This window comes from Erpetoichthys calabaricus, chromosome 7 (assembly GCF_900747795.2).
Source record: "Erpetoichthys calabaricus chromosome 7, fErpCal1.3, whole genome shotgun sequence".
In the NCBI taxonomy this organism is placed as follows: domain Eukaryota; kingdom Metazoa; phylum Chordata; class Cladistia; order Polypteriformes; family Polypteridae; genus Erpetoichthys; species Erpetoichthys calabaricus.
Window position 1 is genome coordinate 39664322 of NC_041400.2, and position 26730 is coordinate 39691051.

General features: G+C 36.7%; 1 protein-coding gene across 1 annotated transcript in view; it reads right to left on the reverse strand.

Annotated features, from left to right (window-relative positions):
- spag8 (sperm associated antigen 8) overlaps positions 1-26730 on the reverse strand; it is a 43648-nt gene that overhangs the window by 12236 nt on the left and 4682 nt on the right. Inside the window, exons 2-3 of the mRNA XM_028805968.2 lie at positions 22970-23144; positions 17301-17346 (exon numbers count right to left, since the gene is read on the reverse strand). Of these exons, the coding sequence (XP_028661801.1) occupies positions 17301-17346; positions 22970-23144 (221 nt within the window). The remainder of the gene's footprint in view (positions 1-17300; positions 17347-22969; positions 23145-26730) is intronic.

The window sequence follows — 26730 nt, forward strand, 5'->3', positions numbered from 1 at the left end:
AATCATATGGTGCAACATGCCCCTAGATAAAATCTAATGATAATATGCTGCTGATAATAAGCAGGGTTGTCCAATATTCATTAATGTCGATAAATGAATATCAACACATGAATCAAGCACAGAAGAAACAAACTAATACTGAACATAAAACTACTGTTTAACTGAATGGATTAAAATTCCAACAACATGACATAGCAGGTGCAAAGACGGAACCCAACCAAAATATGGAGCCCATTTCTGGAACTTATTAAGGGCATCAACACAAGTTTGTTAATTTAAAACCAGTTGTAACATATCATACATAATCTTACAAAATTAATGGATACATAAACCTACAAAATCCATGGACACAACATCCATGGATAAAGGTGTCAACCTTTATATATATAAAAAAATAAAAAATGGGAATGATGAGCTCACCAGTTGGACATTTCGTGTGAACACTCTTCCAAAGTGGTAGCTCCTAGTAATTCTTATCCAATTTGGTCCTCTAGTTTGCAGAGTTATGATGAAAAGCTAAACTTTTGCCTTATTTCAATATATAAAATAAAAAAGATAATCAGCTTCACCTGAAAATGTATTTGGCAGTTGCATTATTTTGAAACAATACTTTATCTCATTAATATGTTCCTTTTCTTTTTTTTTCATGAAAAAAAATATTCCTAACCGTTTGTGTTGATTATGCAACAAAATAACAGCCACCTCAATTTCCTACAAAATCGCAACAAAAAATTCTTGTGAACTGATGTGAGGTGGAAAGCTACAATGTCACAAATGGTAACTCTGAAAAATTCCATAGCACATTAACACAGCCTTACTGCTCCTGAAAAGATGATATGCTTATTTGAAAAGTTAAAAGTAATTTTTCATAGCTGAGTTAGTGCACACTGGCAGGAGATGTCCGTGTCTTCTGCCTTTTGTATTTAACAGATCAACAAGAAGTCTGATGAAATGGCCCACCAATATAAGTAGCTGTAACATGACCAAGAGATGACATCTCTGCTAAGTAATTACTTGAGTGTACTGATATGAGGTATTCATCTTAAGAGCAGCTCATTAGATGAGGAAAAACAGTGTGGTACGAAACAATGTACTACATCTGGAATATGAGATGATAAATGGTTGTTGTCACTGCTTTCTCTATAACTACTGCATATGCAGCTATTGCATGAATAAATATTTGTGTAACTTGTGACAGATTCCTGCTGTTAAGAACTGGACAGCAGACATCCAGTGATCACCCACTGTTATGAGAACAGCAGGAGACTGGAAAGGATAAAGCTATGATGTGAGAGCAAGACGAATGCTTTCCTATTTAACACATTGGCATTTTTAAAGATTTTCATTTCAGTCAAATTCATTATTTTAGTATGAATCACTTTTGGTGTTTGATATATGTAGTGTACAAACAAAAGTTCAGATTACAATGCTGCACAATTCTGCCATATTTACAATTTCATTTTATAAAATCAGTTTTAAAAATGCTAAAATAATTATAATTAAATTACTAAGTATTAAAGTAGCAAGCTAAGACCAGCTGACAAAGTCTATAGCAGGTTGCATGAATTTTAGATTTCCCTCAAGAATTTTAGTATTAGTGTATCTGTAAAACAACTCAGAGTAAAATGAAATACAAGGGTGGTAATGGAGACCTGGGATTTTCATTTGCATCTGTCCAAGCAAGACCAGTTGGGTCCTGTTTAATTATTTCTTTCCCCATCTTCCTTTCACTACTTACCTAACCAATTAATGCTGTAACACACAACCTGAATTGTTACCGTTATGGGTAGGCAGTCTTGTATAGTGCAAGTGCCTAAAGCATTTTATACAAGGTTGTCGGTACAGTTCACACTGTAAACCCTGTGCAAGTCACTAAACAACTATACTGTATGCTGGTAAGTCGTCAAAGATAACGGCTTCAGTGAAATAATATCACATATAATTCTTAAACCTTCTAGTTCAGGGGTGTGGGAGGCTGGAGCTTATTCTGACAATACTGGGTTCATGGGAAAAAAACAGCCCTGGATATAGTGTCTCTATCTATCTAGTGTCTGCTCACACACACCCATACTAACACTCACATGGGGAACATCTAACACATACATTTTTACAGATGTGGGAGGAAAATTAGAGTACCTAGAGGAAAACCAACACAAATACTCGCAAGAATTGTAGACTTCATATGGAGAATTATGGGACATGTGATTTGAACCCAGATTAACTAAATATACTATGACAATAATAGTAGTATTACCAGTAATAAGTCATAATAGAGCAAATTGTAATAACCCAGTAAAGCTCAATAAAAAGGACAAAATTATACAGTGCCTATATAAAAAGTACTCACCACAATGGATATTTTCACATTTTATTGTTACAAAATTTGAATCATAGAGGATCTAATTTGACTTTTTTGATGTTGGTCAAAAGGAAAAGACTCTTTAATGTCAAAAGTGAAAACAGATCTTGGCAAAGTGGTTGTGGTGGACAGCTGGGGCCATTACCTGGCCGTGACACCTCTATAGTGGAAGGACTGAGGGAGAGAGCGGGCTCAGGGCATTATTTCCCCGGAGCGATAGATGGCAGACCCCCTTTGTTGCTGTGGTGCCTTGGATTCCTACAGGGCTCCATGGGAGTTGGAGTTTGGCACAGTCCGGTTGGGTTCGAAGGGTGCCGCAAGGGGGTGCTGCAGGGGCTGCAGAGCCCTACTATGTGGTGCTTCTGCTTCACCCGGAGGTTTTTCTGGATCATACTAATGGACCACCAGAAGTACTGTGGGTGCAGGATAAAAGAAACCCACTGACACTGCTCCAAGAGCCAGAGTCGGGAGGAAGGGAGTCAAAGCTTGCCAGGAGGAATTGAGGCAGAAGGAAGAGGGAGAGAGAGATGAAGAAGGAAGAAGAAAAGGCACTGCATTGTGCTGTTTATTGTATTGGTAACTGTGCTGAGAAGGAGGGAAATGAGGGAAGCATTTCCCACAGCCAAAATAAAAAAACGTGTTTTGCTGAACTTGTGCTCTGCTTAGTAGTGACATAAATCTGTAAAGATCACCTGCCTGTAGTCGAGGGGTTTACGATTGATTGTAGCGTAAGTGTCCATGTATCTGGAAGGTCCAAATTGTGCTGAGTCAGTACAGTGACCTAACCTATACAATGAATATAAAAGAACACTCCAAGCCACTGTGTGAAAAAGGGATTGAAAAGCACAAATCAGGAAATAGAAAAAAGAAATGATCTAAGTCACTGAACATCTCTTAAGTCAATCACTGAAAGAGTATGGTAAAGTTGGAAATCTGCCAAAAGCAAGCTGTCCACAAAAAACGAATGATCGTGAAAGAAGGAGACTAGTGAGAGATGCAGGAGTGTGAAGGCAGAGTCATGAAGTCTGAGTCGGTGTTGGAAACATTTACTGGGTTACTGGAGTTGAAGTCGGAATTGGTAAAAATGTAAATGTAAATTGTAATATAATGTGTAAAAATTTCCAATTTCACATATACTATTATATGTGAAATTATATGTATTATAAACTATTTTTCTTCTAGACTTTTGGTAAAAAATATAGCTTCTTTTTTAATTTTGCAAGTTTAGTCTTAAGTTTAATGTTACTCAGTGTTTGTACTGTAAGTCACAACAGAATTTCTACAGCCTTTAAACCCAAACATTCACAGGTTAGAGCGCTAAAAAGTCGTCAATGATTCGCACTGTCAGTGATGAAATGCCTTATATCTTGTATGTTGTATATTTCAAACAACAGAGAAAATATATTGATTTATTTACAAATAGGGGAGTCAGAGTTGGAGTAGGAATTGGTGGTACCAGAAATTGAGGAGTCGGAGTCAGTGGTTACAAAAATTGAGAAATTGAGTTGTATTTGGAGTAAAAGATTTTGTGTACTGATTCCACAGCCTTGGAGGGAGGCCAGCTAGAAACCTCTGAAAACTCCAAATGTGTTACAAGCTACAGTAGCTGAGACTGGAGAGACTGTGCAGAAATCAACTGATGCCCAGGCACATCACCAGTAAAAGGTTTATAGTGGCAAAAAGAAAGCCAATGTTAAAAAACTGCACATGACATCTCAGCTAGAGTTTGCCAGAAGGTACAAGGGTGATTTTTTAGTCAGCTGGAAGAATGTTCTGTGGTCTGATGAAACCAACAGACTAAACACCACGGCTGAACACTGCACATTATCAAAAACAACACTAGATAGATAGATAGATAGATAGATAGATAGATAGATAGATAGATAGATAGATAGATAGATAGATAGATAGATAGATAGATAGATAGATACTTTATTAATCCCCAAGGGGAAATTCATATACTCCAGCAGTGATAAAAACACAGTGCAAGTAAAAAAGTGCAGGGTGGAGAGTGCGAGGCAGGTATAACAGTCAATAACATTGTATAATGTTACCGTTTACCCCCCCCCTCCCCTCCCGGTGGAATTGAAGAGTCGCATAGTGTGGGGGATGAATGATCTCCTCAACCTGTCAATGGAGCATGACAGAGACAGCAGTCTGTTACTGAAGCTGCTCATCTGTCTGGAGATGATACTGTTCAGTGGATGCCGTGGATTCTCCATGATTGACAGGAGCCTGCTCAGCGCCCATCACTCCGCCACAGATGTCAAACTGTCCAGCTCTGTGCCTATAACAGAGCCTGCCTTCCTTATCAGTTTGTCCAGGTGTTTGTCCACTAGCACTCCCATGAAGCATGCTGGTGGCAGCATCATTCTGGGGGATGCTTCTCTGCAGGACGCCCTGGAAGGCTTGTCGAAGTAAAAGAAAAAATGAATGCTGCAAAATAACCGGAGATCCTGGAGGAGAACCTGATGCAGTCTACAAGATGCCTCTGCCTTGGGAGAAGATTTGTTTTTGAGCAAGACAACAAAACCAAGCATAAAGCCAAAGCTACACAAGAATGACTAAAAGCAACAAATTAATGCTCTGCAGTGGAGTCAGAGAATTTATGGCTGGACGTGAAACATGCTTTTTACTCACTGGCCCAACTTTTACAAAAATGAGTGAGGAAAAACTACAGTGTACAAAGCTGACAGAGACCTGTGCAAACAGGCTGCATCTAATAAATACCGACTTGAAAGGGGGGTGAATACTTGTTGGATCAATTATTTTGTCTGTAACTAATTTAGATTATATTTTCAGTTGATCAATGTCAAAAAAGCCAAATTCAATCCTCTTTTTTCCATGTTGTATACAAATAAATTGAGAAACCTTTCAAGTGGTGAACATTATTTATTGCACATGTAAATGGATGACATGAATAATTTTTCACCACTTTCTGTTTTAATTACTTTTTTTTAATTAAAAGGTTTAGCTAAATAAAATGTGTATTCATTAATTCATTCATTTTCCAAACTGCCTTAAGCCAATTTAGAGCTAAATAACACATAGTAGCAAGGATTAAATGAATTATTCACTAAAAGAATTCCATGTTAAAAGAATATTACTCATTCATTACTTAATTACATTTCAACAAATCCATGGCAACAAAGTAAATGTAAATGTAGTAATATCTTCAGAGTATAAGTTTAGTATGTATAACAAGACTCTTTGTATCTAGTCATATTTAGTCTATACAAAATATTTAAAAAATGACTAGCAGGTGATCCAGGTAGCTGAATGTTTAAAAAGGCATAGCAGCTGCTATACCCATCACAGAAAGCAAATACACAGATCCCAAGCACGGAAGCCAGACAGACACCCCTGAGATTCCCATTAGACGCAGCAGATGGTTCACACGTGGCCACTACAAACTGCTACTGAATTCAATTCTACTTTAAGAATGCCTCATAAAAAGTCACCTGACATGTCAAGAAAGCGTACCATAAATTCCTTTGGGCAGAATAGCAGACTCTATTTGTGTTACTGGAGAAAGCAATATATCAAAGTAAAATCAAGAGAAGCAGATGTTGAAGAAAGTTAATAGCAAAAACGAAACTTGATACGGTCTGATCAGGGAATTGTAATGCAGAATTACAGTAGGAATCAGGAGAATTGTAAAGTGTCTGATAGTTGCATATTCTTGTTTAATAGCACATTTAAGATTTAATGATTATGAAAATATCCTCCTAGCTAAAATTTTCTTTATGTTGTGCTGCTAACTAACAAAGCATTTCACACATCCTCAACTATAAGGCATTATTCTGAATGTGAGGCAGATCTCTCAACCACAAATAACTTCACAAGATTTAGTAAACAGTGTAAGAATCATGTTTTGACACTTTGAAGGGAGGATATGGATCAGTCAAGGAAACTATGGGGAAAAAAGTTGAAAAAGCATGAAGCATTAGGAAGAACTGTTCAGTAGATCATTGGCAATATTTGTCAGTAACCTTCTTAGTGTCATGTTTACCCATGGAAGATCAAGCCAAAAAGTCAATATAAATACAGCATAAAATGTATGTCTAGTGTCCACTGGTATACTAATGCAGATTTAGTACACATCCGTTGTGTGATACATTTTGAGGAATTCACCACTTCACAGCTTGATGTTGCAATCTGGGTTATTGAAGTGTGTTTCTTTGCACACTTTTTTCTGCTGCTTGTACAAGAGAGGGTAGAATGTCAGTGCTTGATCTGAACGATTGACGCGCCCATTGTGTTACTGCAGGCTACCATAGCACAAAGCTAAATGACTTCCACATTTCCCCTGACATGAACATTGACAGTTGCCACATTGTGAACAGTGCTTAGGGGGCAAATGTCTTGCTTGTCCTTGTACTTGAGCACTATTATTTTGCCTTTTTGTCACATAGCTACTGTCACACCATGCTGAAGCTTCACGCAACCAAATTCACTGGGCATAACACAATGATTCAGTCGTACAGTGCCGAATCCTGCATCAGTTTCACTTTCCATGTCAATGTTTGATGACCATTTCACATTGTCATTGCTATCGCTTGATTCAAGCATTGGTTCAGTTTCAGTTTATTCTAAAATTGCCTTTACAGCTTTTCCTTTGCTTTAGTGTTTTCAGCTGGAGGCACCAACCCACTCATGAATATTGATGACTTATCTTGGAGTGGCAAAAAGCATACAAATATTCATGATTCTTTCTAGCATGATGCTATTTCAGTCACTAGATGGCAGCAGAATCCTCTCCCGAGCATTATTTGAGCTTACAAATGTAAAGTGGATCATTATACATCACCCTGGGCCTGACCTGTGGTTAACCGTAATTTTATAAAATTCTGAGCACAAGTCACACTCACAGTTAACACCAAGTGACACCAGGAAATGATCACCAGTTAAAGGAATACTCCACCCAAAAAGTATATTTTTTTATATGTTACTTACCCCATGTAGTTTTTAGTGATGGCTGAAAAATGTTATGTTTTAATGCAGAGTGGAGAGGAAAGCGTTATGATATAACAGAAACCAATAGTGACACATACTGTAAAATAGCAAAAAAAGTAAAAATCATCAATGGAAAAAAGAGAAACAAATCTCATGTTACTGGTGTTGCATGATCTGCACATCACTTATCCAGTTGTACGCACAAAGCATGCAAAGTGCATGCTCTTTTTCTAAAATATTGTTAAATAATTACTTCTGGAATAATCAGTACATATCATAAACTAGACACTCATGGGATTGAGTTTTTGAGTTGATGACCTGCTAATTCCTGAAAGAGAGAGAGGAACCTAAAGACTTCCAGCCTAAAGAAGAAAGCAGGGATATTTTTTGCTATGAAATAAAGAGTTCCTAAGCATAAGGTCCTGAAAAATACTCAAAATGACCACTAGAGGAGGAAATTGGCAACCCTAGCAAGTAACAAGGGCAAATGCTGAATCTTTAGAAATAAAAAATATTTATTTTCACCAAAGTGCTCTGAAAAACAGTGAAGCTCCGAAGAATACAAAAGGCAAAAGGAGTTGCCTGAAACAGCAAGGCAATCAAAAGCAAACAAGTCCAAAAAAAGACCAAGGGTTCAAAATATCCAGAAAAATCACAAAAGCCAAAAACCATAAAGTTTTCAAACAGAATCCAACAAAACTTACTAATGCCAGTGCATTAACAATGTACCGCAAGGGACTGTGGGTTTTTCTCAGCCTTTAATGGGCTGAGGGCAGACCCTTGATGGTGATGGGCAGATGGCCCTGACTCTTGGGGAACAACCCACAAAACATAAGGTGCACAAGAAAAAAATGACAGACATAAAGAGACTACTCAATCCTCAATGTTAACATAAAAATATATAAAAGAGACATTTGAATCTCAACTGGGCAGAATATTGGCTGAACCATGACACTTTTTATAACAATAATGCTCAAAGAAGAAAAATATATTATTACATTTAGACAATACGTGAATTTAAAAACAATAAAAGACAATGGAAAATGTTGCTTCCTTGAAGAAACACAAAAACTAACAAATCCTAATCCGTAATTAAAAAATCTAATCCACAGTCAAGAGCAAAGGCTTAATAAATCAGATCATTAAAACAATAATTTACAGTGAACTTTAAAAAGTTGAATCAAAGAAAGGTAAGCTGAACAACACGAGTATGAGCTAACGCCTTAACAATAGGCTGGAGGCCTTTCAGGCCTTTATATAGGCCAATGGCTGTCCCCACAGCTGCAGTGCCAGGAGAACTTTGGCTTAACACACAAAAGATAGGGAAGGCAAATAATAAAATAACATAAATTCCAAAAACACTATATTTAAAAAACCCAAAAAGCATTACACGGAAATAACAAATATTACTAAACAAAAAAGTTAACATAGAAAAATAATCAAACAAAAAAATAAAAAAGAAACACACCTAATGAAAGAGAACAGACCAGCAACAGAGCCCTGGCTGAACCACAACAATTACTTGTTTGAATTGTCTTTTTCTACAGTGCTCAAAAATGTCTTAAAAAAGGAAGCAGGCTCTTCATAGCATGTACATAATTACTCCAGATGGCAGAAACCCAGACACGAATGTTCCCAAAAAACACAAAATTATACAGTATATGTAATTTTATATCTTGCAGCAGAAAATGAGTGAATCTGCAATTTTAAAATGACTGAAGATGAGCCAGAAATCAAAAATTATTAAACCTCATGGGCAGGGACCATTAACTCAGTGTTGCAATAACCCAAGGCAGAGTGAATAGAGCTGAATGAGGGAAGATGGACTGAATTGGAAATGGCAAATTATGGATTACACAGCTGACTGTACACAAACTGCCCCTAAATCACTACTCAAATCATCTAATGCCAATGCCAAGCTAAGTAGTAGGCTGCCTTTAAATCTTAAACATAACGTTCAAGATGTTGAACAGTTGACCGAACATCTGAAATTGTACATCCATTTACTAAAGCCAGCTGGTGCCTATCCTGCCAAGAATAGGAAGGCTGCCAATCCATTACAGGGATTTTCAGGTTCTATAAGATATGCCAGATATTTTAACTACAAGAAACTAATCCTTTCATGTTAGAAAAAAATTGATTGCCAGTTTAGTAACACCCCATGCTACACCTGCAGATCTAATAAATGAGAGACTTGAGAAAACGGAAATGAACCATTAGTTTTCTCATCCTCGATGGATTCCACTTGCGATGCTTGTACTATAATGAGTCATAATTATAACCTTGATACGTCTATCAAGAATTGTTTGGTAATAGTTGAGGGAAAAGAATGCAAATCAATGTAATCTAAGCAGGCAAAAATAGTGAAAAAAAGGAAAAAAACCCACAGAGAAGTAACATTATGAATAAACACTAGCACTTAGGTCAGGTCAAGGCACTTTATTATTAGGCACCTCTTATTACACCAGTAGAAACTTTAATGGATGAGATTGATGTCACAGTTGAATCATGGCTTGAGGTGTCATGATTATCTATTTTTCCATTTTTTAATATAAACTAGGGGGCTTTGCCCCTGCTCACTTCGCTCACCAACCCCCGCGGTTGGTTTTCCGGATACACACTTTTAAGATTTTTTTTTCTTTGAATTATTGCTATTTCATTAGTTTCACTTTTATTTCAGAACTTCTGTAAAAACAATATTTGTAATCTCGCCAGTCCCAATATGCTGAATCTTTTTAATGAGGTCAGGACAGGTTTCTCTGTTTGGAATTTCAGCACAGACAAAACGATCTATATCATCAGCAGTTAATAATTTTTTTTTACAAAGTAAAAAAGCAAGTAGAGTTCTGCATTGGACTCCTGTCTGTAAAGTCGTGCTATTTTCCTCTCACAGTTCCAAAAGTACATGGGGTTACCAAGGTCATACTCCAGCTTTTGTCTAGGTTTTTGTACAAGGGCTAGACAGAACGTTTTTGACTCCTGGGGTAAATTTAGCTTTTTAAATAAGCAGACAGATACATATATATACACTAACAAAGTAACCAATAAATGCATGTGCGGTAAACTCTGTTTTTGAAATTCTCAAGATTCTTTATTTGTCACATGCATAGTTATACAGGACAACACGCAGTGAAATGCATCCTGATCCGCTTACCAAAAACTGTGCAAAGTTAGAAGAATATCAGTTAGATTAACAAAATGTCATAGATCAAAAGATAACAGTATAGTAGAACATAATAAATAAGTAACTTATGTGAATAAAGTAGAATTAAGTGTTAAGGTGCAATAGTGTAGTAATTATTGTGCAAAACCAAAGTTAGACTGGTGAATAGTTAAATGAGGCAGTTTGTTTGTTTACGCTACTGCGATCTTCACTTTCTTTTTTTATACTTTCTAATTTTGCTACTTTCATATCCTTTAACTTTCTCCACATGTGAATAGCGCCGTTTTTTTTTTTTTGAGCCTTTCTAATTTCACTGGTTTCATAGTCTCTAACCTGCTCTGCATGTGTTTAGCGCCAACATTTGTAAACGTCATTATGAAGTTCCACTTTGTCAATTTACTCATTGTCTTTTAATTCTGAGCCGTACAGTACAATACATAGAACAAAATAAATCGTTAATACAATATAAAAATAAAAATTCTAGAAGTACGGAGTAGAATTTCACATTAGATGATATCACATAATATGATTTGGATTTGTTTTAAGTCCTGGAGACCTCATTCATCAAGCTGTCTCCCCCATTTTGCCATTCCACATCTGAAATAGCGCTAATCCGATGAAAGGACCCCTTCATTCCCACATCCCCATTCATCAGGGATGACTTTACCTTAGGCAGGCAATCTACAATTTAAAGAGATTGTTATTTTCTTGTGAATTGTTACATATGCATTATTTTCACTTTTACTTTAAAAACTTTTGTAAAAACAATACTTGTCCTTTATTTTCGGCCACGTGCCTGGTTACATCTCTTTCTTCCCAGACGTATAATACTGCTTGTGTTGTGAAGGGTGTTGTGGCTGAACATACGCTAAGGATATGCCTTTGGATCATTTGCTGTCTTTTTGCTGCTTCCTAGCTGCCTCTTCTGCCTGTCGCATGTCGTTGCTTTAAGAGCTCCGAGCACATGATGCTTGCCTGCCAAAAGCAATCCAACAACTGCTAGCTTAGAGGTCTGTTGACTTGTTTTAAATGATGGCTTACTGCCTGGTCTCGCGTGACGTTGGTAAAGCAATACCTGTCTTTTATTACTTGCCCCGGGCGTGTTTGTATTATTTCTTGCAGGATGTTTCGGAAGGGGGGGGTGGGGGTTATAGCTGCTGTCGCACTACCCTTCGATCTCTTTAAAGCCTGTACAGCCACTGTCCTTTTTGCTACGGCCCTGGGACAATCTCTTGGCACCAACTTTCATGTTTACGGTCCCCGCGAGACACACCATGGCAAGTCTCCTTGGTCTCGTGGGTCTTTTAAATGTCTTTCGAGATTATCACGTATCGTAGCCTTGCATTTGCTTTCCATTCAAGGATTTCCTTTTAGAGTATATATAGAGAGACATCTTGTTTTTCTAACACTTAATCTATTTTTATTGTTATAACGGTGATGGCAATGTGCTGAAGTTTTGCACTTTTTAAAAGTTTTGTCTGCAGCCTTGTTATGTATGGCAATGATACTGGCAACTTCCACATGGTTATCAGGGTCACAGACTGTGATGTAACCATACAATCATTATTTTAAAAAAAAAAGTAAAAATTGGTACATAGAAATTTCTTTAGAAAAGATTTTTACCCTGAGTGGACCTGCTGATTAGCTGTGCATACTGCATCTCTGTTGTTAGTCATTAGTACTAAAAAGTAAGTAATATGATATTTATTAACTATAAACTAATCCTCATCTGTTCTGTTTCTTCTCTGTATTCTCATGTGGCACTTGGTGCCACTGCTCTACTGCCAAGTTGTTTGCCTGCCTACGGAAAAGTTATCTCAGATGAAAAAGAACTGTAATTATGGGGTAGAAGGGTCCTTTCATCAGATTGGCTGGCCCAGCACTGACTCAGCTGTAGAACGGCCAATGGGGGAAAGGCAACTTGATGGCCAAGGACTCCAGGAATGTGACTGAGTCTGGCTTGTCTCACTCCTTTTCTATAATCTGGCAGTGGTTCTACAATTAGCAGATATTGTTGTTTTTCATTTATGTTAATTAGTTTCTAGATTGTTTTTTGATGCATTTGAACAAATCTTTATTCTCATATTTGGCAGTTCTGTATTTATTATGTAGTATAATGTATTTTTGGATTTTGCCTTGTACTTTGTACTATTGTATTGTATTTCTTATGAGGCAATGATAGATTGGCCATCTAGCTCTGTGAAGAGGATTACTTGTGTTCTGTTTTGTGTGTTGTATTTATCCCATTTTCTGACACCTATTCCACACCCAATCTACCTGGAAGGGTTTTTTTCTGAATTGCTTTCCTTAGACTTTTTCCATTTTTTTCCCTACAAGGATTTCTTTTTAGGAGTGTTGTCTTGTTTTCTTTGGAAGTCAAGGCTTGGGGGCTTTCAAAAAACAGGGTCTGTGATTTTGGCTATACAAAAAATTAATTTTTGGTGTTGTTTTGTTTTATTTTCTGAACTTCATGTTTGCTGGTTGACAATTCTGATTAGTGCTTTTCCAGGTTTTCTAATTTCTTCTATTTTGCCTGTCCCTTTTTGTTTAATTCATTCCCTGCTGTGGGTATTCCCATCTCAGCCCTTCAGAGTTTGCTTCAGTATAATTTAATCAGTTGGTACAAATGTGCCCTACTGTAAATGCTGTAGACACACTATGCCACTGCCACATTGCCAATAGACAAATCTATTTCCCTTTTCTGTTTTTGAATTGTACATGCAGAAACCAATACATGTATAAAATACATATTTACTTACATTTTAAAACAATGTGAGGCTGAACATTAGGGCTGAAACACATGAAAATGTAAGAAGTAATATAGACTTAGAAGGTCATCATAATTGAAAGTTTTACTGCTATTCACTGAATGTTAATATTAAGCCTAACAAAGACTTTCTGTAAAGTGGAGACCTTTAATCACCTGAATCATTACAATGCATATAATGCATTATTTTATATATTGTAAAACCATAGTTCCTTCCAATGCAGTCATAAAAGTGTGTTAACAAGATCTATATCTTCAAGATAAGGATTGCATTTGCTGTGGTTACATGATGAGTTTTTGCTCCCTGCTCTCTTCAGTGGTGAGATGGCAATTCAGGAGGCATGGTGGGATCTTCTTCAGAGCTACCCCAGCAGCTAAGCAGTTAGATGCAGTTAAGTATGTGTACTACCAATAGCTGGTGCTGATTGACTGTCCAAAAACACAAATATGGCACTTTTCATTCTTAACGTCATTCCTAGGTCTGGGAGATTGTTCCTGCCTTACACCCTCTGCTTGCTGGGACAGGCTTCAGCAACCCTGCTCAGGGTTCAGCAGGCTTAGAAAATGGCGTGTTTTGGTATGGTAAAAAGGGTACTAATAATCCCCTATATTCTCATGGTCCTACATGTCTTTAAAAAAATGAATTTTTCAGCAGTAATTTTAACCATGCAATGGAATCAGAAACATAATGGCCTTCTCACTTCTACAGTGGAATCAGAAATTATTCAGACCCCTTGGAAATTAATTCAAAATGAAAAGCTGAAGTCCCTCATTTATATAAGTATTAAGACTCTTTGCTGTGGCACTCCACATTGTGGTCAGGTGCATCCTGTTTGCTTTAATTATCCTTGAGATTTGTCTAGAACTTGACTGGAGTCCAACTGTGGTAAACTGAATTGATTGGACATTGTTTCTCAAGGCACACCTCTGTGTTTATGAAGTCCCACAATTCACACTGAATGTCAGGAAAAAATCAAGCCATGAATTCCAAGGAACTGTCCATTGACCTCCACAATCAAACTGTGAGTGAATGGTGAGACAGTGATCAGGATATTGGTATAAAACCATTTATAAAGATTTCAATGTTTCCAGAAGCACAGTGGCCACAATAATTGTGAAATGAAAGAAGTCACCAGGACTCTTCTTAGAGTTGGTCACTCTAAGCAGAACTTCAGAAGTCCTCTGCTGAGATGAGAGAATCTGTTGAATGGATGACCATCTAGGTAGCACTTCATCAATCAAGCGTTTATGGTAGAGTGGCTAACTCACACTTGGTGACTGCCAAACAACACTCAAAGGACTTTTGACAAATTAAGGAATTAACACTATGGATAGAACTCCAAGCACTGTTTCTGGCAAAGACTAGGCACAGGTCATCACCTACCTTATGCCATCCCTAACATGAAGCATGGCGATAGCAGTATTATGTTATGGAGGTGCTTCTCAGCAAAAGGCACAGGGAGACCTGTCAGAATTAAGGGAAGGATGAATGCATTCAAATAAGAGAGGTCCTTGAAGAAAATCTGCTCCAGAGTGCACATGCTCTCATAATGTAGTGATGGTTAACTTTTCAGCATGACCAAAGTTAAACTAACCAGACAATACTGAAGAGACTTTGGGACAAGTCTCTCACTGTCCTTGAGTGGCCCAGCCAAAGCCCAGACTCAAACCCCATAGAACATCTGTGGAGAGACCTGATGATGACAATTTACTGACGCTTCCCATCCAATATAACTGAGCTTCAGAGGGTCTGCCAGGCAGAATGGAATAATCTGCCTAAATCCAGAGGTGCAAAGACTTTTAGAGACTTACCTACGAAGACTGAATTGGTGACAAAGCAGCTTCCACAAAGTACTACATTGAGAGTCTGAATACTTATATGAACGAGAGATTTCAATTTTTGATTTTTAATAAAATTGCAAACCTTTCTGAAAACATGTTTTCACATTGTCATTAAGGGTTATTGAGTGTAAACCGATGATCAAAAATGGCAAATGCTATCCATTTAAAATTAAATCTGCAACACAGTAAAGTGTGCAGAAAGTAAAGGGATCTGAATACTTACTGAATCCACTGCAGCAGTTAAAAAAAGATAAAAAGTACTTAGGAACTAACATATTCATTACATTAATGTTCCTTGTTTTGAAAGAAAGAATTCATTAAATTTCGTATTTGCATAGGCTTGGAAATCTGTGTTTATTCAATGTAACATTTTTCCTTATAGACACAATAATATGTGCTGGATTGTAAAGAGTTACTCTGCCATTCTAATTTCCATTCCCATCCAATTACCAGAAATCTGCTCTGAAATGCACTTACAGGGTAAATGAAAAATCAGCTTAGGCAACACATTCTGACATAATTGAAAACACATTTTCACATAATTGCCTAAAGCTTGCTGTCAGGTAATAAGTAAATGTTAAAATGGTCACCAAAATGATGAAGTGAAATTATGATTCAAAAAGGTACATAAAAATGTAAGGGAAGCATAAGAGACTCAAATAACTGTAAACTGAACAGTGTTGCCAATTTGATACAGCTGGTTACACAAAAGCTTTTCTCTAAATTTGTCCTACTGCAATAGCTGGATAAATCTTATCTGTGTGTGCAATTTAGGAACCAATCTCAGAAAAGGAATTTTAAGACTTCCAAATGTCTTATTCTTTTTGTTGATAGCTTGTGGTTTGACTAACAACTGTTATTCTGATGCCAAGAACTTTAGACTATAAAAGTGTAAAACTATATTAATAATTGTAGCGATGGTATAACAAACTTTTTATATTACTTTCAAAAAACTTTTTTTTGGTTAATAATAACAAGATGTTAATTCATAAATTCAGACATTCAGTAAATGATATTCTAAAAGTATATTTAAGTAAGACATTACATTATATTAAACTTCCAACCCAGCCAGAGATGTCTTTAAAATGTATGTCTAAGAATATGTTTTGTAAGATATTTATTCAACTGTCCACTCACATTAGGGCAGACCTTCCAGCAAACTGTTACACTGAGCATCTGAATCAACCCCACACACAATAAAATTGAATGGCACCAAAATTTCAAACCAACGTTCAATTGCAAGGCTAAAAATAATACACATCTGTATTCTTCTGAATTGTGCATATTGTAGCCTTAACTGCTGTACTATAATGCTAATCAAGTGTTCGTCGAAGCATAAAACTTACAAAATAATCTAAGAAGCATGCTTAACAAGAACACCTACGTGAGAAGGAGCGAAAATGAAGACACTTTAGTAAAGATGTAAGAAGCATGCTAAGAGAGTCAACTTCAAAAGACAGAAAGTATAAAACCTGAAAGGAGACAGAGTCTGAGAAGCAGGCATGAGGGAACACATTCAAGAGAGGGAGCACCGGTGAAGAGACATTCACACACATGAAAACAGATGAAAGATGCTTAAGGTCAAGAGATATCAAATATTTTTTTAATTATTCTATTACCTATTTCATAAAGCTGCATGGCCCCTGGGGAAAATTGCTTGCACCCTCATGGCATACACTATATATATATATATATATATATATATATATATATATATATATATATATATATATATATATATATATATATATATATATATATATATATGTTCACATACATAGGTAACTAATAGAATTAAGAAATGTTTGGGTAAATGACAAATACAAATTCGATTGAAAGCAGGTGGCTCTTCATCAATGTGTTAAATGCAATAACTACAAAGTAATGTTTAATTACTTTGCACAATTAACTTTAGCACAGGGCTAATTTTGGGGGCATGTTTAACACAAACCTCAAAGATGAAAATTGCTCAATATGTTAAAGTTTCAAGATGAAAAATGGCCAAGGTAATAAAGGCATTGAAATTTAAGTGGAAAGTCCTCTTCAGTTAGGGAAAACTCTGGATGAAATCACTAGCTCCTTAACTGTGTTTCCAAGCCCTAATTTGAGATGCCAAGGAAAACAGGCAAGAAATCCAAGATAGTTGGGGCAAAAATATTACTGTTCTTGACAAATTACCTTAACCAGTGAAACTAAAACATGAAATCACTTACCTGATAGTTTGATATAGCTGATTAGCTAAGAATTCTGTTCTCGCACCTGTAAATTGAAAATATAAATTAAAATGCTACAAATATTGGGTACTTTATTATCTTGCTCACAGCATTATAAATAGCTCCATATTCTCTGTCCCACCTAAAGCAGGTGATACAGCCTACTTTAGGACTCTTTCGGTCCCAAATACAAAAAAGGAGTCATCTGGAAGTTGGCATTCATTATTGGAGCTACGTCTGCTGGAGCCACATCGTCCCACAGAAGCACTTACTTAGAGCCTACTGCAGAACTGACTAGTTCAAAACTACTTTTTTGTTATTTTATTCCCCTTTTGTTTCTTAGCATTGTTAATATTTGATACAGCTTTAGCTCAGTAATATCACTTTAATAAGCCTGGTACCACACTCATGACTTTTTCAGAAATTTCCACCCATAGCCTTCATTTACATAATCTTAGCAAGGACATTCGCCATATGTTTGCCAGTCATATAATGCAATGACCCTAGTGACACAGTCAAATCACTCTACAACTCACAATGACAAAATTAAACAGTTAGGTCTTGTCTTAAAGCCGTATTGGCAGTCTTCCATGGGTGCGAGAGCTGACAATCAATGAGCACAGCTGGGTGTAAAATGCTTAGAATGTGTCCAAAAGGTAAAAAGCAACTAGGCATATTGAAACACACAAACAGAAAAGAGGCCTTGTCTGTCCAATATCTTGTGCTTGTTCTACCACAATAGAATGGAAAAAGGAAAAAGGCAGATGAAACTCACCAAACCCAGAAAACATTCATACAACCATCAGTGCTGTCAGACAGTAGGATTAACTAGTTGAAAAAAATTATGCAAGCTCACAATATTTTGAAAATGTCGTGAGTCATGCAGTCTGTTATACCCTGTGATTCCTAGATGTGTAATCTGACATACTAAAGAGGGCTCTATCTTGAAGTGGGTAAGTTTGATGCCAGCCTTATCACATTTAATATCATTTATTTTTATTGTATTAAATGAACAAGACAACTCATTTACTCAACCACTGATGATAATTACTTTTAGAAACAACAGGAAAGGTTCAAATGAATCCTATGGGTTATTACTCAATAGACCTCTCCTAAATTCTACAATACACATACAGCACAGTTTATGAATATATTATTTAAACCGAACACTGTATAGTGGTGCACACAAAAGGTAGAATTCTTAATAAAATATTGTGGAAAATTGGAATTTCTTATTTAATACAAATTTTAACTTTGGAAGTGAAAACATATAAATACATATTTATGTTAATAATTTGTATTTATATAAATCATATTTACACTTAATTTATTGGCACTCCTTAATTATATCATTTTCAAGCTCTATGGCCCCAGTCAAAATTTCTGTTCTGATGATACTTTTCCTTCCTTTACATCTGCTAAGATTGGTACTTTAGGCATGGTTTCTGCCTTGCGTCCAAATCTGTCCAGATTCACGTGAATGGATTATCTGGGTCTGAAAATGGACAGATTGGCTAGATAGACTTTTAAAAGATAGTTGTTAATGCTTTAATCCAAAATAACATTGCTTAATTATCTTACTAATTATCCATCCATCCATTTTCCAACCCGCTGAATCCGAACACAGGGTCACGGGGGTCTGCTGGAGCCAATCCCAGCCAACACAGGGCACAAGGCAGGAACCAATCCCGGGTAGGGTGCCAAACCACCGCAGGACACACACAAGCACACCCACACACCAAGCACACACTAAGGCCAATTTAGAATCGCCAATCCACCTAACCGCATGTCTTTGGATTGTGGGAGGAAACCGGAGTGCCCGGAGGAAACCCACGCAGACACAGGGAGAACATGCAAACTCCACGCAGGGAGGACTCGGGAAGCGAACCCAGGTCCCCAGGTCTCCCAACTGCGAGGCAGCAGTGCTACCCACTGCGCCACCATGTTAATTTTTTTGTAATAGAATTTGTAAAGTAATAAAAAATAATCTGATATAATTACATAAAACACCTTTAGGTACTTTCTTAGTTATTTAAAAAAAAAATCCATTATATTATATTTGATTCCAGCAAAGAAGTCCAGGAGGAGAGCAACCGACCCCCTTCACCAGTGGAACTTGTATCAACGGCAAGATGTGATTATAAGATTGAGGGCTTTCAGTCTGTCCCACCACCCTCAAAAAAAGTACATGCAAACTCCACGCAGGGAGGACCCGGGAAGCGAACTCAGGTCCCCTAACTGCGAGGCAGCAGCGCTACCACTGCGCCACTGTGCCACCCTCTTACTAATTATCCATCCATCCATTTTCCAACCCGCTGAATCCAAACACAGGGTCACGGGGGTCTGCTGGAGCCAATCCCAGCCAACACAGGGCACAAGGCAGGAACCAATCCCGGGTAGGGTGCCAAACCACCGCAGGACACACACAAGCACACCCACACACCAAGCACACACTAAGGCCAATTTAGAATCGCCAATCCACCTAACCGCATGTCTTTGGATTGTGGGAGGAAACCGGAGTGCCCGGAGGAAACCCACGCAGACACAGGGAGAACATGCAAACTCCACGCAGGGAGGACTCGGGAAGCGAACCCAGGTCCCCAGGTCTCCCAACTGCGAGGCAGCAGTGCTACCCACTGCGCCACCATGTTAATTTTTTTGTAATAGAATTTGTAAAGTAATAAAAAATAATCTGATATAATTACATAAAACACCTTTAGGTACTTTCTTAGTTATTTAAAAAAAAAATCCATTATATTATATTTGATTCCAGCAAAGAAGTCCAGGAGGAGAGCAACCGACCCCCTTCACCAGTGGAACTTGTATCAACGGCAAGATGTGATTATAAGATTGAGGGCTTTCAGTCTGTCCCACCACCCTCAAAAAAAGTACATGCAAACTCCACGCAGGGAGGACCCGGGAAGCGAACTCAGGTCCCCTAACTGCGAGGCAGCAGCGCTACCACTGCGCCACTGTGCCACCCTCTTACTAATTATTGAAATAGAAAATCAAATGATCTTTTACACAAAGGATGGTTAAAGTTTTTAATCTGAGGACCGAAACTTTAAAATTGATACCATACTGGGACCCAAGAAGATGATTATTACCATAGTGACAGCAAAGCTACACACAGACAACTAATGATGGAAATACTGTATATCATTCAAAACAGGGAATAGATTTCTGATGTATATCACTGCCAGTGTAAATGCTTATTGTAAGCTTTAGTAAAGTGGAGAGAAACAAATGCTTCTTTACAATTGGTGCAGTGCAAGGATAAGATGGTTTTTGAATGGATGGTACAAATGGTCACTTAAATTACTGACTTGAGTAATGGTACCAGATAAGGAGTAAGGTATTCTAAAAATAACCAGTGGACGATGCTTATTTATCTTGTATTAAATATTATTTTTTAATTATTTTTTCAAATTAGTTCCACTATTAGAAATATATTCTTCTGAATGAGTTGGGATATTGTTCATCCTAGTTTTCATTTAACATTCATGTATCAGTAGATTAGAATTTATCAAACCACTTTCAAATAGTGTTAAGAGAAGGCATTTTTTCCTCACCAGGGCACATTGAAGGTAATATAAAATCTTAAAACTATCTGTTTTTTGTATAGGTGGTTGTCCCTTTTCATTTCCCTCATGGGCTTCCCTAGGCATTTCCACTCTTGGTGACTTTTTTAACGATTTTGGGCTCCAGACAAACCAGTCCCTTAAGTCTGAATTTGGACTCCCATTCTCCTCTTTTTTCACTTAAAACTAAGGTCTGTTCTTAAAAATTCCAATGTTTCCCATCGTCCACTCTTCCCGCCTATCTCCTCGACAATTTCTACAACTCTCTATCCTCTACCTGAAGACCTGTGGCATCTCAACTGTATATGCTTGTGTGTTCAAGACTTCATATCGACCTTCACCAATTCTCTCTGTTTGGCAGAAGGACCTTCCCTCAACACTCCCACTTTCTCAAAATTCTATTTTAAAAAGTATTTTATTTTCATCTAAGAAATCCAATCTTTAAAACATTCAATTTAGGATTCTTCATCACACTTATTTTACTCCTAAAAAGTGTTTTGCCAGCAAAGGCTGTTTTGTCAAGGCTCAATAGCAAAGACATCATTTGCTTCACCCTGGAAATGTGATGTTTGCATCTCCTTTTCATCTTGGCTAGCCTAATTTTATAATCTTATGCTCTAAGAACTCTCAGCATCAGTGATCAATGAGTCATCCACTTCATATATTACAAAATGGCATTTTCTAGTAAAGATTCTAAGGAGTCGGACATCCCAGTGGTTGATGTCACTGTACTTTTTCTGCTTCTTACAACCAATCTCAATAGAGTCTAGCATTTGGGCTGCGTTTCCATCTTAGGTTTTGTTTAGGCTGTTTTCTTTTCACCCTTTTAACTTGTGAGTGGGTGAGCGTTGGTTAGTATTTTTACTGTCTAGTGTCTTTATAATTGTTTTCTTTTGACTGTTTATAGGAAACCTGTTGGTTTTCTTATTTCTATTGTTTATTAATGTTATTTAAACTTCGATAATATTAGATCACAAAAAAAAAGTTAACACAAAATCTTCCTTGTACGTCTGTTACAAATTTGAATTCAATGTATGCTGTAAGAGCGAACATGCAATGAGGCATCAATCAGTTGTAGATGACCATTGAAAAAGCAATTAGCATAAAACTCCTCTGTGGCACTGTATATACTCCTATCTCACTGACTTACCCCCAACAAAAGTTCACCAGTTCTCTCTGCTTTGGCATTTCAAACCGGTGCCACACTCCCAGTCACTACTCTCCTCTCTCCATTTCTTATAGGAGTCTTTGCTTGTCAGTCATCTCAATTTGACTGTTTCACAGGTTGGTGTCGTGCGTAATACTGATTATATTTTTGTACCACTGATGCCTCTGTGAGGCATCAACAGCATTGTTCATAGACTGTCTCTGATTGAATACTACCAAAACAAAAATTGCAGTAATTAGAGAATATTACTCACCACAGAATTTACACTTAAAAAAACGTTTCTTATTTTACTATACCATCATGTGTGGATCCATCATAAACATGTTTTAGATAAACATAATTTTCCTTTCCTGAACAGGATGTAGTTGATTTTTTGCAGTTAGATTATGATTATGAAATCAGTATAGGTCTAGAGCTGACAGTTACATTAATTGGCCAATCACATTTACTGTTATCTTTAGCCAAGAGTATCATAGTATCATAGAATTTTGAATCTTATTTTTCTTCTTTCTCACTACCTTTTAAAATCAATTTGATTTTTTTAAATAAAAGCCCCTTAATTAGGTTTTTTTGAGCAAATGTAAAATATTCAAGCAACTATAATTATTTACAGCCAACCCTACAATTAACCAGCTATGTTCTTTCAGTGTTTGATAGCGTTTAAGTGCATACTGAAGAATAAAGTGTAAACATAATATAAAGAAGTATTTTCAGACAATTTGCCAATACCACATACCAAATATCTTTTCTCTTTTTTGATTTTATCACTGCTGTTAGTTGTACTTATTTTATTTTTTTAACTCATACTCAATATTTGCATTCTTTTCTTCTTTGCTATATTCTTGACTCCTTTTGAAAATGTTTCACCATGAAAGCTGATAAATATTAAATAAATAAACAAACAAACGAAGCGTACATACCCATCATTCGTACTTGCTGTCCTTTGGGAGGGGTGTATTCTTCTTTCACAGTTGTAGTGTTTGAAAATTTTGATGTCACATCTACAGATAGGATGCCCTTGTGTCCATGTTTATGTGCCTTGGCTTCTAATGGAGTCTTTGAGGAAGCCTCACTATCTAAAGAAGCTGTTGCCCTCTGAATACAAAAATATGTCAGAGAATAAATACATAACAATGAATACACAATGTAAAAAACATTTACAGCCACGCAATCAAGGCATTAACAACTAACCTAATCATATCAAATAGGCAAACCAAAAACATAAATTGGCATATAGTACAACTGAAACAACAAACTAATAGTTTTAAAAAAATACAGCTGACAATAAAGTAACTCAAAAAATAAATAAAAAACAGAAGAAGAACTACGATGAAGAAAAAACTACAAATGGCAAAATTCTAAAGCAGTAAGATTTAAACCTTAAAAACGCTTTTACAAAAAAAAAAAAAAACACAACCACAACAACAAAATATTCAATGCTGCTGTTAGAAAAAAGTGAAAAAAGAAAAAACAATCCTAATATGTAACCAAAGCTGGAATAAGTTCAGTAAATAATATTATAAAATAGTAAATGCAGAAGAAAGATCTTAACTAAGTACATGTGGAAACAGATTCCATTAATTGCTCTCCATTAAATTTCAAAGGCCATTCCATTCTCCTTTATTTCTGTTGTCAGGTGAATGCAGGAAAAGCATCAGACAAACGGAAAGCATTATGTTGATCTACAGAAGGCGTGTGATAGGATATCTAACACAGGTTGCAAGGTGGGCATTGAAAGCATCAGGTGCAGATGTATGGTTAATTTCTGTGGTGATATCAATGTACTCAATAAGGAAACAAGAAATGTCAATAGTGGAAGATTTAAGGTTAAGGTAGAGCTGCTCTTGGGATCCATCCTGAGTCTGTTGCTTTTCATGATAATGAAGAGAAGCTCTTTTATGCCAATGATATTGTATTGAAGCAAAAAGTGATGCAGAATTGAAAGAAAAGATTTTGAAATGGAAAGCCCATTTGGAAGGAATGCGCAGTAGTTGAAGATGAAGAAAGGGACACAAGGTATAGAAAACATGGGTGAATGGCCATAGGGCTTATGTGGTAATGGTATTGGAAGAAATTCACTCCACTACAGGTATTGTCATCAGATGGTGAATAGAAGATGTAGTGGTGTGAAGGCTAATCTACAGGCAACAAGTGTGGCCTTTGTTTGAAGAAAGTGTGTCAGAAGAGTGTAGAAGACTACTGTAGTAAGTGCAAATCTAGAAAATAGCAATGGAGTTGTTTTTCACAAAAGTTCTGTTATTTAGGAGATACTCTGTATGTTGAGTGCTGATGAAGGTGTGACACAGCAGTGACTGCCAGGGGAAGACATACATCAAAGAAATTCTAATGGACATTGAAGGAAAAAGTTTTTGAAAGCTGTGTGAAAAGTAGTATGCTCTATGAGAGTGAGAATTGGCTGATGAAAGCAGAAAATGACGCAAATCTGGAAAGAACAGAGATGAGAATGATTGACATTGGTATTTCATTTTTCTTTCACCACTAAAAATCAGTTAAATGTCATTTTGGGAGTGTTCTTACCAAGCAAATTTGATTCTTATATTTATTTTCTGTTTGGAGGCTTTTTTCAAAATTATTATTTTTTTCACATCAGTTTTCAAAGCCAATCTTGTTTTGGTTTTAGGCAAGGCTATTTTCTAAAGTTGTGTTGCCTGTTTCCACAGGAATTCCCCCAAGGAATCCAAAAACAATAGAAAAAAAATATTCAACAACCATCAAAGGAGAAAAAGAAAATGGCAAAACTCAAATACTCTTAGATAACTTCAGTTAAAAGCTGCTAAAGCCTCTTATCAGGCTAAATATATAGCCAGGGAGGTGCTCTCAGCAGCAGTGACGTCAGGGTGGTCCTGCATCTTGGGAAACCACCTGCAAAACACACTAAATAGAAGAAGATTTAACAAGATAGAATATAATTACAAACATAACAGAAAATACATATAAATATAAAAACTAAATTAAAAACAATGCTAGGACATAATATATATTGTGAACTTCAAATAAAGTCCCAAAAAACTATTGCAAACAAAAAAAACCCACAAGAGGAAGGGTCTGTCAACTTTTGGCTTGAATGACAGAAGGGCAAATGAAGAATATTTATAGAATGAAAAATTTATCATCAAAAATGCTCTGTTGCACAAAAATTCAAAGGAACATAAAAGGCCCAGGAGGAGTTGCCTTAACACAATAGGCAATCCACTGGTGAACAAGTCCCAAAACTGCAAATCCAAAGAGAGGTCAAGAAACAGAGCAAAGACGTCAAAAAATGCAGAGAATTGACAGCAAATACAAGCAATAATCAGAGCGAACTCACCAGTGTCCAGCGCATACAACATACTGCAATGAACTATGTGTTCCCTCAGCCTTTCTGAGGCTAAGGGCGGCCCCTTTCAAGAGATGGACAGGTGACCCTGCCCCTTGGAAAAACACCCACAAAGCCCATAGAATATAATAGAACAAGCTAATCACATCGAAATTAAATAATACACAAAACTAATAAAACATAGAATGCAAATAATTAATAACTCTCTATTATAAAAAAAAATCCTGGGAGAGAAAGACTAGGGAGATGAGATGTGATCTTCACGGAAGACACTTAAAAGACCCGCAAGACGAAAGAGATTGGCCACAGAGCGTCTCGCGGGGACCTTAAACATGAGACTTTGTACCAAGAGATTGACTCAGGACCGTCTCGCGGGGACGTAGAACATGAGACTCTTGCAAGACACGCCCTACTTACAACCAATATAAAATAAGACCACGGGCAGCAAAACACTCAGTCATGTGAAGGATTTGAGCATACACAGATCCAGGGCTCTTGGCGCATATAAAGCGTAAAAGGACAATACGTTATAGATGAAACGTCAACGACTAAGCGAAGAAAAAAGAGCAGCGAGGAGAAAAGAGACTCAAAAGCATTGGAAAGAAAAAAGAGCAAAAAAGAAAAAGAATAATCTAGGTGCAAATTCAGAAAATAAGGAAAGTAATAATCAGCCCGGAACAAGTGGAATTAAAAAAAAGCACATCCAATCAGGCTCAGAATTAAAAGACAAAGAGTAAAAGACAAAGTAGAACTTCATAAAGACATTCAAAATCGTTAGCACTATACACATGCAGAGCAGGTTAGAGATTATGAAAGCAGTGGAATTTGAAAGGCTCAAAAAAACGGCGCAATACAAATGCAGAGAAAGTTAAAGAATATGAAAGCAGGAAAATTAGAAAGTATCAAAAAAAAGAAAGTAAAGATCGCAGTAGCGCAAACAAATGGAAATTATTACTTGAAAAAAGGGAAAATAATCACCACAGACCAGATGCCATTGAAAAAAAAGCAGGACAAAGCATGGTCAGAAATAAAAGACAAAGATTAGAAAACAAAGTTAAACGTCATAAAGAGGTTAAAAAACAAGGGGTGCCAAACACATGCAGAGCAGGTTAGAGATAATGAAAACAGTGGAATTGAAAGGACTCAAAAAAAACGAAGGCGTGAAAAACATGTAGAGCAAGATACAGAATATGAAAGCAGAAAAAAATGAAAGTATCAAAACAAAGAAAGTAAACATCACATTAGCGCAAACAAAGCAGATATTATTACTCGGAGAAATAATGAAAAGGCGAATGGAGATCAAATATATGGACATAGGTGATATGTCATAAGTATGTAAATATT